The sequence below is a fragment of the Scomber japonicus genome, chromosome 11, assembly GCF_027409825.1.
Source record: "Scomber japonicus isolate fScoJap1 chromosome 11, fScoJap1.pri, whole genome shotgun sequence".
Classification (NCBI taxonomy): Eukaryota; Metazoa; Chordata; class Actinopteri; order Scombriformes; family Scombridae; genus Scomber; species Scomber japonicus.
In genome coordinates, this window is record NC_070588.1 from 9,436,178 (window position 1) to 9,452,914 (window position 16,737).

Here is a 16,737-nt window from a genome sequence, read left to right on the forward strand (position 1 = left end):
TGAAAGAGGCTGAGGTCTTAATCATAGCTTGTTTATAAAGTTAAACACAGAGCGAAGATAAGACCCTTTTTTTTTTTTTTGTCAATAGCCATCATGATGGTTCTTTGAAATTTTAGTCTCAATAGATCCAGATAATATGCTCGGTTTTCCTATTTAAGTTAGACACTCATTTTGTGGACTCGACTTTCTTCAATCTCTCCTAATCAAATTCTGCACTCAAGTCATGTTGTGAAAATAATGGATCAAAACAGCAGGCAGTTTCTTTTTACACTGAGTACTCATTAACAGTGACACAACCATTACTATAATGGAATATAATTACATGGAAATGATTTAAAAATCAAAACCTAATGCTTGTGCTTTGGGAAAATGGTCAATCGTGTAAAGTATTAAATATCTGAGAAATGTGTTTCTTGTGATGTCAAATCTTAATCATTAGTATTTACGTACATGGACACTGAGTCGTTGAACTCTCAGCAGTTCTTCTTATCAGCCAACTTTTTTTCCACTGGAAGTTATAATTGAGATTGTGTTGTCTTTGTCCTTCTCAGTCTTGTCTCAGTCTGTCTCTTCAGTGTAGGCCGTCTATCTTTCCCAGACTGTGAGTTTCAAGGCAGGACCACTTCAGCTATGTGTACTCCTCTATTATATGCATTTTCAAGTGGGGTGGGATCTCCAAAAGGTTTTTTGAAGTGCTGATGGGATGATTATAGCCACTGTAAAATTCCCACATAAACCTGGATAGCCTTGCTAGTGCAATTACTAGATCAAAGGCACTGTAAAATGTTTCTGAAAATGATCAACCTTTTCAATAAGAAGGCTGTTTGCGGTGCATGAAGAGAGACGGCTGCCTGTTTACTTGCATCTCTTAATTCATCTCTACATTTTTCACAAAATGGATATAAACTGATCTACTAGCCGTACATTTTAATCCAATAAATGAAAGTCACTCACAGGATCTGTGAAAATGTGTGTTATCCTTTATTTATCTATTTTAATCGTTAAGTCTTTTAGTTTATTTAGACTCTTTATTGTATCATTGCAGTTGATGTTATTAGGTCTTGGTATAAATGCTAACTAATTCTGGTTTCAATTTATTTGTATTAAGTCGTCATCTTTTTATTATTATCATTATTTTATTTCATTATTGATTTATTTATTGTTATGAACTTTATTTATTTAATTATTTATTTTTAGCTCCTTTTTATTTATTATGTTTTATCCAGTCTGGTGTTTCCTCACTGCAAATTGCTGAGAGTAAGATAGTACCTCAGTTTCCTTCTTTCAAGTGTGTATATATGTGTGTGTGTGTGTGTGTGTGTGTGTGTGTGTGTGTGTGTGTGTGTGTGTGTGTGTGTCTCTTTTGGTTTTGCTTCTGCTTTGTTTTGCTTGCTCTTATTGTGTAAAGCACTTTGTATTTTACTGTATGAAAAGTGCTATAATTGATTTGAGTTTTGTTAAGAAGTTTAAAAAAACTCAAAAGTTAAATAAAATGAAAATAGGGATTGTTATTTGCACAATTCATTCTTTCATCATGCAGGATGTCCGTCGGCAGCGCAGGAACTCCGGCTGAATCCAAGGTAACACACCTACAGGTTGTTCAAATACTTTTCAAAGGAATTTTTATTGTTCTACCTCCAGTTTCTACCTTCAGTGACTCATCTGAAAATGAAAGCAGTGATCGCTTGTGCCTGGACAGCTTACTAGCTATTCAGTAATATTTTATTTCATGGGCTTTTGATTTCATAATACCCATAAGTCTTGAAGAAAACTATGTAACTTCATACTACTTGTAGATTTCGTTCAATATTGAGTTATTAGTGGAAACTTTATTATCCATACATAATGTATTGTATAGGTTCCTGCAGACAACCATGACAATATTTATCATGTTGATCTGACCCGCTGTGCATCCATGACTCTCTGTTATAACTTAATTACCTGGAAGTGCTCCAATTGAACACTGTCTCCATTTTCCCTATGATTAGCATTAAGTTGGAAACATCCTGTATTTTATTACTGAGTGTGAAATGAGAAGAATATTTTGTTCCAGCGGATGCCAGATGTGTAGCCTGTCCATCAGCAGTGACGTGAAATAGTAATTATTAAGTTCCGAGGTCAAGATAATAGCAGATGACATTATTTATTCATTGAGTTCTCCTTCCTTCATTATTGTTGTGCTGGATTCATTTACCACAAGTAATGTTACACTGCCCCCACTTCTAACATACATTCAACCACCTCATTAAACAAAGATTAACATTCAAGTGAGGTGTTCAGCTTCCCTACCTCACAGAAGCAGAAGAATAATATGAATACATCTATACAGTGCCAGACAAGAATATCAATACTGGACAAATCTGCATGTTTTTTAACACTAGACTAGAGCAACTTCATCATGATTAAGGCAAGGGAAATAATGCGTTACAGAAAATAAACACAACTAAAATAATTGCTAAGGCGTTAAGGAAAGATCTTGGTAACAGTTCATAAAAAGGCAAATGTTAATTGAACGTCTGCACAGACATAACACAAGCTCTGCTCTCCTACTTAACTCACTACTCAGCCATCTACAGCGCCACTTCATACCCTTACTTTCTATAAGGACAAATGACTTAATGCATTAGCACTTTATGTTGGCATCAGATGTGAAACATGCATTGATGTGGATTCCTCTTTAGCTTCAATGGATATTGGCTTGCATACTTTTTTTTTTTCTTTGCCGCTGGAAATGACATGATTTTGGCCAAGTGCTTGCCCTTAGGGAAATATTTGGTCAGTAAATTGAAGAGTACACTTTTAGAGCTGCTTTGTTGGGATTTGGTGCTACACTACATTGCCAAAAGTATTCATTCACCCATCCAAATAATTGAAATCAGGTGTTCCAATCACTTCCATGGCCACAGGTGTATAAAATCAAGCACCATGGCACACAGACTGATTCTACAAACATTTGTGAAAGAATGGGACGCTCTCAGTAGCTCAGTGAAGTCCAGTGTGGTACTGTGATAGGATGCCACCTGTGCAACAAGTCCAGTCGTGAAATTTCCTCGCTCCTAAATATTCCACAGTCAACTGTCAGTGGTAATATAACAAAGTGGAAGTGATTGGGAACGACAGCAACTCAGCCACGAAGTCAATTGCTACAGACCTCCAAACTTCATTTGGCCTTCAGATTAGCTCAACAACAGTGTGTAGAGAGCTTTGTGGAATGGGTTTCCATGGCCGAGCAGCTGCATCCAAGCAATCACAATACATGGTGCAGGTCTCACAGTGTACATTACATATCATGGAGACTTTTCAAAACCTGAAATAATACGATAACCTCGAAATTCATGATTTTGAAGCTTTAAAAAGGTTAGGATTAGCAGTGCTTGTGTGTATGTATTTGGGTCTCTGATGTTTCTTCTAACAAGTTCTGTGCTCTTGTGATTCAACAAGACATTCAGATTTGATGCCTTTCTTACATCACATGGGGTGAAATGAAGTTAAAGGGGAAAAGTTTGTGCATATTGTGGAGTTGTTGGACCGAGAGACAGAGCCCGCTGCTTGCTGACAGACGGCTGTTGAGCCCAGGGAACCCTGTGCTGCTGCTGCTGCTGCTGCTGCTGCTGCTGCTGTCTCATCTTCTGGAGGAATAAACACCCCACTGCTGTGATCTGGAGTAGTTTACCAGCGGGAGGAGTTTGCTTTTTTTAGAACTTTTCAGATTAACTGAATTTATCTTCATTTTGCTTCTCAACCAGACTAACACACCACCTCAGCTGCTGTCATCAATAATAAATGCTGATGAAGTTCACATAATGTTAAAGTTGCACAGTGTGGAGATAACTGGGTATGAGCAATAACATCACTGCTGTGTTTATGCCTTTTTAGTCCTGATTGATCTGGACTCCATTTAAAAAAAAATAAAAACAAGCTTTTTAAAAAGTAGTTTGCTTGTCATCTTGCTGACAGACCAGACAAAGGATGAATTTAGGCTTTTTTTTTTTTTTACAAATCGACATCATGATGTAGTTATTTCAGCATTCATTTGATCTGTTTATTGCAATTAAATCATAACAAAATCTAAGTCTATTTACACTCAAACTAGCCATTGTGAGCAGGGCTGTATAGACAAGATGAGAAGGCTGTTGTGCTGTTTGATCCTTGTGGTATTTTAATCTAAGCATGTCAGATACACTTAAGACCTCAGGGAACTATTAACCAGTGGAAAAATGTATAATATAAAGGTATAGAAAGTTAAAGGGGTTTAATATGGACCTTTGATCTATCCATCTATCCCTCCATCCATCCATTCATCCAGATGTGAACATGCAAGACACAGCTGCAGACTACTTCCTGCAGTCATTCCACTGATGGAATATAATGCTGTGTTTGTTACTTATGCAATAAAAACTCCTCTCTTACCTGAAGTATCCAATGATGAAGATGGCCACTAGCAGAGAGCTGAAGGATACAGCATAACCAATGGTATACATGACATACAGCCGCTCAAAGAAGTCTTGCTGTGAACACAAAGAGAAGCAATATTTGATACAGTTTAAGAGCTATTCATTCATTCAGACAGCAATGACTCATACCTCACTGAATAGGAGGTTGCTGTGAGCATAAGACAATGTTCACCATTCATGTTTTCGGAGTCTAATTATAGCTTATTTGCATTTTTGACCGGATGAAGGAACAACAGGTGTCATGAATATTAAAGCTGAAGCTTACTGAAGTGATGCTGCCATAGCCTTTGCGTATGACAAGTCAAAGAATGGATGAGTAACCCTTTGCCTGATGTGTTGCCATGTCAGTGTGTGTTTTTGTCTGAAGTTAATTAAAACAGAAAAAGGGTAAAGTCAGAACGTGGCAGCTTTAAATCCTTAATCTCTGACAAATGATGGGCTTTACACTTTCATCAGGAGTTTTAACAAGAGCCTATTTGTCTGAAATCGAAGATAACTTCATCTTAGACCTGAAATAACTTCTTCTTTATCTGAGCCTGAACAATCACTTATCTGGCTCAAAGGGTTAGGGTTAGGTCAGCTGATATAGTAGAAACAAATGATGCTCCGTTTTCTGGGAATTGCCCTTTTTATTTTTTATTTTCATTGAGAAGATGACAAAACTCCCTTAAGACAACATCAAAAGATGAATGGGTTCAATATAAAAAAGGTGGGAAAACTTTAGGTCCCTGATTCCCTGAGTATATTAGCAGAACATAAACAAATAAAAAGGTTATAACACACCATAATGTGGTTGTAAGGAGAGTTAATTGCTAAATAGGGGGACTTAAAATAGTCCAGACCTCTCAGATCATTTGGGATAAATGTGCTTTTTGTCTCCAGAGTCAAAACTAAACATGTAGAGGCAGAATTCAGTTTTTATGCATCACATATATGTTGTTTATTTTATTTTACCTCCATCTTCTACTCTTTTAAAATCGTATATTGCATTTCTTTACTTAGGCAAGGCAGGGCAAGGCAGTTTTATTTATATAGCGCATTTCATACACAATGGCAACTCAATGTGCTTTACATAAAACAGAAAAACATGTCATTATGCCTTTTTAATATTTAATTCTTCTATTGCAGTTGAAATGTACTGTATAAGTAGACTTAGACGTATATGCTGAAATAAGAGAGAGTAAGAGTAAGAATGTTTTATATAAAAACTGTTATTTGACCGTAGTGTTTGAATTATGTGACTTTGTGCATGTACAATTTGCATTAAAATGACTAGAGAGAGAGGAAAAGTGTCAAACAAAGAATATATATTTATTCCTAACCTTTGAGGATTTGGTGAGAAGCACCCAAAACTAACTCATAAAAGCACCTGAAGCTGACTTCCTCTTTAGGCTGGTCCTCAAACCTGAGCTCAGGAAACACCGTTTTTACTTTTTCTTATATTTTAAACAGTTCCTTTTTATTTTTCTTGTGTTTCTCACCTAGAGCATGCTCACAATTCAGCTTTTTACCTCAGCTTCAAACTGAACAATTGTTTCCATTTGTGTTGCATTTGTGCGTTTTGTTGTTTTTTTTAATACCACTACGCCTAGCTGAAGAAGTTACTGTAACTACAACATTTTATTCAACCCTCAACCACATAATCACAAAGAATCAACAAAGACTGTACTACCAACCCACAGCTGACTTCTGATCCATGTCTAAGTGCGTCAGGGAGCAGCGCCAGTGACGCATCAGCCGAGGCACCGGGCCTGGGCTCCCATCCATTGGCCCTGAAGCAAGACTACCAGGGGACCGGCTAAGAGGCCTCGCTGTCAGGCTCACTGCTCACTAACCAAGCTGCATTCACGGAGTCGCCTGGGAACGGAGCGTAACCATGCAGGCTAACTGGCCTTCACTCTGCTAGGAAGCCACACTAGCCTGCACACCAGCTTTCCTGTAATTGCTGATGGTTGAATAAAAAATGAATTACCTTACATCAGTTGTTTGCCCCTAGCGTTGTGCCTTTTTTTTATAACCTTGAATCACATGCTTCCATCTCTATCGCCAACAATCCCAACAGTAATCTTTTTATTTGCTTGATTTTTTTCTTCAGTGTGTGCATTCTTGAAAAATCTAGCTATAAATAAATGTCATCAGCGATCAGCAAGAAGTTGTCTGTTTGTGTTCTTGGGAAGTAGAAGATTTAATGAATTCCACATCTGGTTTCTTTATTTATATCCTGGTGGAGGATCTATCCTAATGAGCACAGATTCAATTTCCAAAAGTTCCGGTGAGTTTGTACCCATGACGATGAACATAAATCTTTGGTATTTGGATTGCTCAGGTAAGAGGTGGGGGGGGAGCAAAACACTTTTTTTCTCCTAATGAAATAGCATAGTTTTACCTCATGCGACCTGTAAAAATGATTCAGATGATGAAAAAGACAGCACAGTCTGACAACGTAAAACCACTTAACTAAACTGCTAACAACTCATGCAGCATGCAGACTGCGGTAGGGGGTCAAAAGTTGACATTTTTCATATGAAGGAGTAACGAGCAGAAATAGGTGGGAGCTACTTCGAGTTGTTCATTTGTTAGACAGCATGTGTTTGGATGTGAATGTCATCCAACAACCAAATTTGCACATGGTGTCCTTACATAAGATGACACATACAGTAGCCTAGCATCTTCAGAACATTCGGTTAGCCCCCACATTTGCTTCCCCAAGGGGTCCTATGGGATTTTGATCTCCCACTGCTGCATATCTTATCAACCTGTGTGTTTAACACATGCCTTCATGTATTTTTTATGAGTACAGCTTTGATTTGTTAATCAAATCTGCTGCTGCTGCTTACACATTTCACAGCCATACTTACTCTCCCTTCTTCATCACTGGGCTGAAGGAAACGTAGACACTCAGAATAATTAGTCCATGTCTTGTTCCAGCGCTCCACAAACACCCAGGAACCGTTGCCATCACATTTCCTGTAAGCATAGCCTGTAAAACATGTTTTGGACATGATTTTGGACGTTTTCAACACATTTTTATTTCAATTATAGTTTTTGTTATGATTTAAACATTTTAATACGGATGGAAAAAGGTTTATGTTACTAATGTTATACTGTTGTTTCGTTCTGTTCTAGAGCGGAGGGTCTGAAACTATGGGGTGCCGATTGTAGCTGATGTATTTTGAATATTTAGCTTCCTTTAAAAGAAAATCCATCTAAATGTTAAATCTCAATTTAGATTTAACATCTGATTTAGTTTGCTCACACGTAAGTGAAACAAAAAATCTTATCTAAGTTGTTTGGAGGCCAACTTTGGATATGGGCCACTCCAACATGTTTTGTGAACATAACCTTATTCCATTTTTCTTTCAGCCTGTAGAAATGAAAGGGCTTGCACACCCACATGGTCAACCTACACAGGTGAATCCAATTGTTTTGGATGATTAGACTTGGGACTGTGTGGGGGTTAAAACAATGCTTTGTTGCTTTGTTGCACTGTAGTTATGGCACTTTTCCAACTAGTCACAGCAGCAGCTATTGTGATTAATAATACCTATGTTTTTCCTTCTATAACACTTCAAAATATCTGCTTTGAAAAAGGTCTCAGCACATTATACATACACAAGTAACTTTTCTCATTGTATTTCTTAGCGTTCTCCAACCTGACAGCAGCAAATTGGCCAGAACAAGTAAAAACACCTTTTGTGAGTGAACCTTTAATACTTTCCCAGGATGACTAATACATGCAGTAAAACACAGCATGTTTTAAAATGTATAAATGCAACAACAAAAAAAATCAGATTTTATAAGTAGTAGCTCCATCCTGATTTAGTCTACATTTTAGTTTCCTTGCAGTCTTCCAGTTTGTTGTTGATGGTAAAAACAATCTGCAAAAACAAAATAGGGAAAATAAAGTGGTAACCTTTGTGATTGAAGTCATAGATGTACGATGGGCAGGGGACCTTGGTAACCAGCCCAGGGGAGCCATGCGGCCAACAAATAAGACCATCCCAGTCTGGAGGGCACACCTCGTCTGCAGCGAGTAGGAGAGAAAGTCATGATTTGAGCCTATAAATTAACATTGCACTCTAAATCATTTTTTGTGACAGTAATTGAATTCTAACTTCACTCTGGATTGATGATAATGTCTTTATTTGTTCAATTTGATCCCCATATGTTGCTAAAAGGGTAGTAACGATTGTTCCTGGGGTCCACACATAAAAATACAAACACCAACAAACAACATGCATAAACACTTAACACACAAAACCCAAAGCCCTCACACCCACCCAGCACCCCCCAGATCAACTCTCATCCACACAAAACCTTTCAACTTCAGAGCATTATTTCCAAACAATATGGTCAGATGATATATTCCCCAGCTAACAACAATAAGACCAAGAAATGTATAGTCATACACCATTTCTTTACTATTTTTTTGCTAGTGGATTTTTTTTAGGGAACATGGTAGCATATTCCATTGAGTGTTAGCTCTACACAAACCTGTTCTATACAGTATATTGCACAAGTTCTAGGTTCAGGGACTACTACATGACTTTTTTGTCACCTGTCTGGTAAACCTGTGTCTATCATTGATATGTGAGATCTTCTAGTGTAAGCTTTTAGGCAAATTTAACAGAGGAAAAAAACTAGGAGATTGCTTAATAATCTGTCCTTAACTTTTAGCCAGAAGAGAGCTTCATGCATGCCCTCTACACTCATCCTAGATGAACAGTGAAGAGCTACATGTAGGTTTCTTCTGCACAAATTGAAGCTTGTGCAAATCTTATTTAGTCACAGACTCAGCGATTGTATAACCTGTCTGACTGAGTGATTAGTCAGGAAACAGGCACACATCCAGAACCTGCTGACACTGCAATACCCATTTTGGCTACAATCCTGTCAGTACAGAAAGACCAGATAAGCTGTTCATCCAGGACAAAAACCAAAAGCTTTGCTTCATGGACCTGCTCTAAAGCCATACACCTCATCGAGAGGAAGAGAAGCAACTCACTCCTCAATCCATGATTTGATCCAGAGATAATACACTTTTGGATACATTAATGCGAGGTAATTATTTTCTACCCAGTTGATACACATTCAATTTACTTTGCAGAACATCATTTAGTTCATTACGACTGTTAGCAGATACAATGTAAAATCATCAGTCTACATCTTCAGAGATGAATTGGTTAAAATTGAGAAGCGGAGAGACTTAAGGCAGCAACCTGGGGGACTTAAAGCGCACACAATGCCTTCTTTTAGCTGTTAGAGACTTCTCATCCTGCTGACAACTTTGCACTGAAACCATATTGCCAAAGGTTTTTTTCAGTAGTATTCCATGGTCAATTAGATTGAAAGCAGCACTGAAATCAAGCAAGACAGCACCATCTTTTTTTTTTAATCATCTATTTGACTCATTCATCTGTGTTAAGGCATTGACAGAGAAACAGTTTAGAATTTGAAAGAAGCTCGTCTTTATTTAAGTATACCAAGAGCTGGTAGAATACTGATAGGTCTGCTTTGCACCCCACTTAATGCGATCCTGCTGTTCTTACATTATATACACTAGAATCTTTCTTTGCCTGAGGGAAAACACTTTCCTTCAAGCTAAGGTTAAAAATGTAACATACTGGTTTACAAATGTAATCAGCTATACTTCTTATTAATTTACTATCAAGGTTATACGAGTGTTCATCATTTTTTACTGACATTAAAAGTTTCTCTTTTGTTTTGGGTTTTTTTTTTTAAACTTACCAAATACATTGGTGAAAATATTCCAAAATTTCCACTCATTATGTTTCATGAATCATGTTCTGGTAATAAGATCTTTTTTACAGTATTAAAATTTATTTTAGTGACCTTGTTTCTGAGTTCATAGTAATTAATCATAATAATATCTAATGAAATGATTGCAGTACATTTTATTTCATCCCAGTGAGCCATGCAAGTTTTCCATTACTCGAGCCGCAGGGCCAAAGTATTTCTCACAATGATTTTTTTTTTTTTTTTTTTTTTTTTTTTGGGTGCACACTTGTCAACTACATTCTGTAACATCTCCAAAAACAAGCGTAGTGCAATATCTCTGTCTCACTGTGCATACTGTCTAACATTAATACATTTCTCTTCACAAAAGGATTTATAACCCTGTATATATTTATACTGTGTTGTCCTTGTATTGTCTTGTGTTTTATTTATATTATTTGTTGATGTGGACCTGCAGATGTGTCCATAAATATGGCTTCATTTAACATTTTTTATAAGATCTTTGCAGCACAATCCTTGGCCCAACCTTCAGTACTTTACTTTTTCTTGCCATAACTACTATACTGTGTTCAGTAAAACCAGCTGCGATGGATATGGCCTAAGAAAAAAGCTTACTGTGTGATTCAGCGCATTTGAGTTCACCCTGGTAGGCAAGTTCATCATCTGAGTGCAATTATTACATACATTTATTAGAACTAGTAATCTCTCTTTCAGAGCATAGTCCTCCAGAAAGTGCAGCTCACTGTCTGCATCTATAGCTCTTTGCAGCACAGCACATATATCATCAGTGTATTGTACATTAGAGCAAAGGGCTCTATAAGAACAACCAATAAGTACTAGTTTGATGTGAGGTGGGTGAAATTGAAGATAAAAGGCTTCTATAACTGGATTCATCATTCATCATTGCTGACCTCACTGTGATGTGGCAACACCACCCCCATACCTCACTAAACGTGTGATGTATATTCACTACACTTGCCCCTTGTTTGTAAATTAATACAATTTTAATAAATACCTTTCCTGATTATCTTATACAGGGATGTAAATTAAGCCATGCATTACACATCATTAGTCACTACTTTGCATTTCCTATACAATATACTAACACACACTTATATTTTAACATATTGTATATCCTACATTGTTTTTTTTCAAGCACCCATTCCTTCGTTTTTTGCCAATATAAGTTAATAACAAGACCTATGAAACAGAGCAGTTTTATCTATAGATAGCCTATGTAGAGATTCAGCATCACTTATGAAAAACTTAAGCCAAAATGTGACTCATTTCCTCTCTGCTCTGCCCACAAAATTGCTGTGCTTGTGTAAGGAAAGCATTGTGAAGTCCCATTATAAAAAACAATGGTCTTTCCATTCAGTCTTCATATTAAAGATCACATGATTTGAGTCCTACATCATAGTAATTGGTCAGTAAAAAATTGTTTAACCTTTTGCAAAAATGTAACACTACATTACATCATTTTGTACCTGTGGTCCCCGGGTCGATGTTGGAGAGGTTCTGGTAGCACTGCAGTTTGATTTCATAAAGGATGTACATCTGCTCCTGTGCAGAGAGAGGACCATCAAACCCCATCTGTGGAGCACAACAAACAAGATCAGATCTGTGACCCTGTGTCTACATGTCTAAGTCACCTGTCGCCTGTAATTAGGTTTTCAAAAACATTGGGGGGCACTTTGTCGTTTAGCATCTGCTGTGAGCCAGGCCAACATTTGTGACTAACAAGTGCTGGAAATTCATAACAAAAACAATGACAGACCTGTGATTAACAACCTTCTACCACATTTCTCGTGTCTCTATTCATTTAGTGTTTTGTTTTCAGCTTAGGATTTAAAACTATGTAATGAATTTAATATTTACAGGGAGGATTCTCTATGTTCATGCTTTCATTCATTTGTTGCTCAGTTAATCCTAATTGGCTACCTTTTCATTTACGTTAAATTCTATTAGTAAAATACCTCCAATGTCCTGTACTCGTGTATGCAACCATTTGCAGGGGTTGCTTGTGTGACTTTCTGAATTAAAAATCAGGAAAAAAAAAATGTAAATAAAGAAGGTAAATTATTGGATGCTAAAGCCCCACAAAAAGGGTCTGCACCATAGCCCTTATTGTACCAACATTTACTTTTTACTCTACCATCAGGCCAAATTTACTCTGTGGTTTTTAACTTTTCCAGCCTTCCACATATTGATTAACAATTTATATAATTCTAATTAGTTATTTAAGTTCAGTTAATCAGTATTATGAGCTTTATTAAAAATCGTTTTTACTTAAAAAAGCTGACCTATTCTGCCTTATGCATGAAAGGAAGTGCCTTTGCTGAGCAAAGTTTTTTAAATTTCCTAAATGATTTATTTTTTGTGATTGATGAAGCTCACCTTGTGTGGTGGTTTCCTGGTTCGGAAATGAAAACATTTTCTATGAGGATTTTCCATCATCTAGGCAACAGGAAATATATTACAGTACATTACAAAGTCAAAGGCAACTTGCCATTTTAGTCTTTAAAACATTTTTGCTATTCATTTAATTATTGATTGCTCACTGTTTGATTTCATATGAGAGTCACTATGCAGTCAGCTGTTGTAAAAATTTAAAAGACCATCTGTGTCTGTGTCAACCCCAATCTCTCTAACCACAGTTAGCATAAGGAAAAACAGAGGGGCATCTTTAAAAGTTTCTTTTTTCATGATTATTCAGTCTTCTAAATCAATCTGTCTGATCATTTAAGTCTCAATTTAAAAAAGGTGTTGATAAAACTGTCCTGTCATTTAAAAAACTAATTATTTATTAAATATTCAGAGTCAGTAAAGCTTTGATTATACAACTTCCTGGGATTTCCCTGTTCATCTAAAATGGTTTATTTTAATGAGCACACAAGATGAACTCAGCAGCCCCCATTAGGAAGATGACGTCAGTCCTGCTCTTGTCCACGTTCTGATTGAACTATAAAAACCCTACTTCCACTCACTCATAAGGCAAACAACCAACATAATACACTCTATTCTAAATAAAGCTGAGTTTTGTTATAGTAGGCTATTTGGTCATAAACCAAATTATTGGTCAAAGTTCAATTTTGACCAGCTGGTGATGCTGGAGGGAGAGAGATAATCAGAGTCATTAAGGTTCATCCTTTCTTTAATATAGGAATCTGAACCAAAGAGATGGATCGACCAAAGCACCTTGCAATGCCTAAAGCCATGCTGCTACCATAGTAACACAAAGTAAGAAAGGTACATGCAAATTCCCTACACCTTAGTTTCTGATGCATACTGTGTTCAGATCAGACCTGCTCAGATGCTGAAAATGCTGCTGCTGAATATTTAACGTATTAATTATTTGCAGAAGGTATTACAATAAGAGAGTAGGGTAAGAAGTATTATTATTATCATCATTGTTAAAATAAATAACAATACTGTTTCTAAAAAAGAAGGTTTTACCCATTAACTTAACTAAAAGCTTGAGAGAAAAGATATGCTTTTAGTCTGCTTTTAAAGGAAGACACTGTTGTAATAGACCTGAGTTCATGCGGTAAAGAATTCCAAGGAGTAGGACAATAATGGCTGAAGGCACCATGAGCATTTTAGATTTAGTATTTAGTCTAGTTATGGTGACGAGACCTTTATTTGATGATCTCAAGGGTCTGTCTGGTGTGTATTCAGAGAGCATGTCAACAACGTAAGAGGGACCTAGGCCGTTCATAGCTTTAAAAACAATAAGAAGTATTTGAATGAATGGGGGAAACAATCGATCATGAAAAGAAAAAACCTCCTAATCAATGAAGAAGTTGTTGTATGGTTCTTTTGTTGATCATAATTAACACACATCACATCCACTTGCATTGTATCTTATTTGTGTCTCCACTCCAGTATAAAACAGCAGTGACGTTGTGATGTAGTATCAAAGCAGTCTAATCAGCCGCAGCGTCCAATCACTAACAGATTTACAATAGGATCGTATTTGCCCATAAAAGACTTCCATGAAGGCTAGTCTAATGTATTTTTGCACAAACCTCCTTGGAGATCTCTCCTTGCACTTTGATCGTTGCCCATAATGGTAACGGGCTGTTAGTTGTCTTATCAGATCAGCTGACCAATCAATAAACACATTCAATCAAAGGGGGGCCACCATCCAGTTAACACGTAGGATACATCTGTGCTTCCTCGCTCTAAGCTCCAACAAGAGCCTCCTCTCACCTCATTCTGTGTCTCTTCCAGGTGCATTTAAGGGATTGGAAGATCCTCCATGATGATGGAGGGGGATCTGTCTCTAGGTTAGTATAATGGAGAGTACTTCATGACACCATGGTTATTTTCTCAGACTAATACTACCCTTGATGTGTAAAATCCCCTTCTAAAGCATACAAGAAGACACTGTAAATTAACCAGGCAAGACCAATTACACGTACAAAAACATGGCAACTCTCTTTTTCAGGATATAAGCCTGACTAGAACTTGTTAAATCCATGGTTCGTCTGGTTGTCTATGCCTTGCCTCTCATCATCACCGACAGCAGTAACTTTATTATAGTACTTGCTCTTATCTCAGGTGTAAATGATCGCATATAGAAGAATGTGTTTTCTTTGAAGTCCAATCAACAGTGAGATCCATTTCTGCCTCTCTTCTTTTAATCACCTTTTTTTCCCCCCCTGCTCTCTTCTTCACACAAGACGACATTGTGAAGCTGCCTATTGATAATTAGCCCTTCAATTGTGGAATAACCTAGGACTTGATTTACAGTATACCTTGAGAGTTGGCAAGAGCAGCTGGTGCAAAATGACTCACAGGCAGGAAACAAGGTTTGGAGTGGAACTGATAATCAGCAGGAATAACACTTCAGTGGAAACCATAGCATCAAAGGACAAAAGGAAAGACAACTGCATATGGACTTGTTGTAACGGGTCGAGGTAGAACCCAGTTGCAGCATAAAAACACCACAGGGAGCGTTGGTGATAACACTTTGTACTCAACGCAGGAGAACACCAGGCAGCCACCGGGGCAGGAGGTGTAGAGGCTGAACTCGTGGTCGGGGAAGAAGGCTGAGGTGTTTATCGGGGGTAGGCAGAGTCAGCAACGGGAGATCAGTCCAAAGAATTGAGTGCTGGAGAGTCTTGCATCAGGGGCGAAGAACAACCTGGCAATGTGTGATTGAGCAGAACGGGCTTATAAAGTGGTTTGATTACAGATGGGTTGCTGCTGAGTGCCAAAGTGAACAGAGTTGGCTGATGAGGTGGGTGTGGCTAACTGGCAGAGTGAAGCAGAGGTGGGAAGAATATTAATTTAGCAGCAGGCAATGAGAACTGACTGTGACACTTGTGACTGGAGGAAGGTGCCTTATGGTGCTTTTCCACTACACAGTTCCAGCACGACTCGACTCGACTTGTTTTTCTTGCGTTTCCACTAGGGATAGTACCTGGTACCTGCTACTTTTTTAGTACCTGCTCTGCTGAGGTTCCAAGCGAGCCTAGCCAATACTAAATATGACGTCAACAGACTGCCGGCCACTGATTGGTCAGAAGAGTTGTGGCTGGAAGAGTCATGAGCCGTCCCACACAAGAATCAAACCTATTTTTAAATACTGGCAACAGCGTTACAACCATACGGCTCAATTTTCTTGCTTTGTGTGTGACAGAAAGCCACATACAGCAGCAAGTACACCACTGCCTCCATGTCCTCCATTGTTTATGTGTTTGTGTCGCGTATAAAATAATGTCACGGCAGTATCACTGAGCCGTGCTATGACGACCCCGCCCACGTTGAGTAGGTACTTCTTTGTAATGGAAAAGGTCGTTCCTGGAACCGTGTCGAGTCGAGTCGAGTAGTGCTGGAACTGTGTAGTGGAAGCGCCATTACAGTGAGGGTGAAGAGGGTAGCACATTGTAATTAATAAAACCTGTCTGGTTAAGTCCAGCGACATGCTCTCTAGCAAAGTTTGCAGGATATCAGCATCCCTGTCAGTTTGGGTGAAGCAGAAGGTAGCACTGAAGAGCAGCTCCAGGAAGAAGAAAGGACAGAGAGGACCCCAAAGTGAATTTATCTAAGGTTAGTGAGAAGGAGTTAATGGCAACTCAGATCTGATATGTGCACTGGAGGGGTTGAATGGGACATTCAACATGGGATTTATGAATATGCTGTACAAAGGTTTGGAGGATATAAAGGTATGGCAGCAACAGGAGATTGATGGGCTCATTCAAGAGAGGTGACAACTTAGAGCATTTTCAGACCTGTGCTTCAAAAGAAACGGAAATAGGCAAGCAAGGTCAGCATAAGCCCCTGAGCTTAATAGTACATATTAAAAGATATTTTACAACTGTGGTTTTTGTGAAGCCACGTTAGGGTGGCATGAGGGAAGCAGCTTATTCTTTGATCTTGGCAGAGGGCAGGAGGGATCTTTATTTCTAACGAAGAAGCTACAATTTCACTCAGTGTAGTGTCACAGAGGTTGTCTAGTCTAGTGGGCCACATGAGCATGGTCTGACATCAAATTCAGTCAGATAAGAGGGGAAAGAGC

General features: G+C 38.0%; 1 protein-coding gene across 1 annotated transcript in view; it reads right to left on the reverse strand.

Moving 5' to 3' along the window:
* Positions 1–11,804, reverse strand: part of pth2ra (parathyroid hormone 2 receptor a) — a 55,771-nt gene extending 43,967 nt beyond the window's left edge. The window contains exons 1-4 of the mRNA XM_053328671.1: positions 11,699–11,804; positions 8,368–8,478; positions 7,313–7,434; positions 4,411–4,508 (exon numbers count right to left, since the gene is read on the reverse strand). Coding sequence (XP_053184646.1) covers positions 4,411–4,508; positions 7,313–7,434; positions 8,368–8,478; positions 11,699–11,804 — 437 coding nt within the window. The remainder of the gene's footprint in view (positions 1–4,410; positions 4,509–7,312; positions 7,435–8,367; positions 8,479–11,698) is intronic.
* Between the last annotated feature and the right edge of the window lie 4,933 nt (positions 11,805–16,737).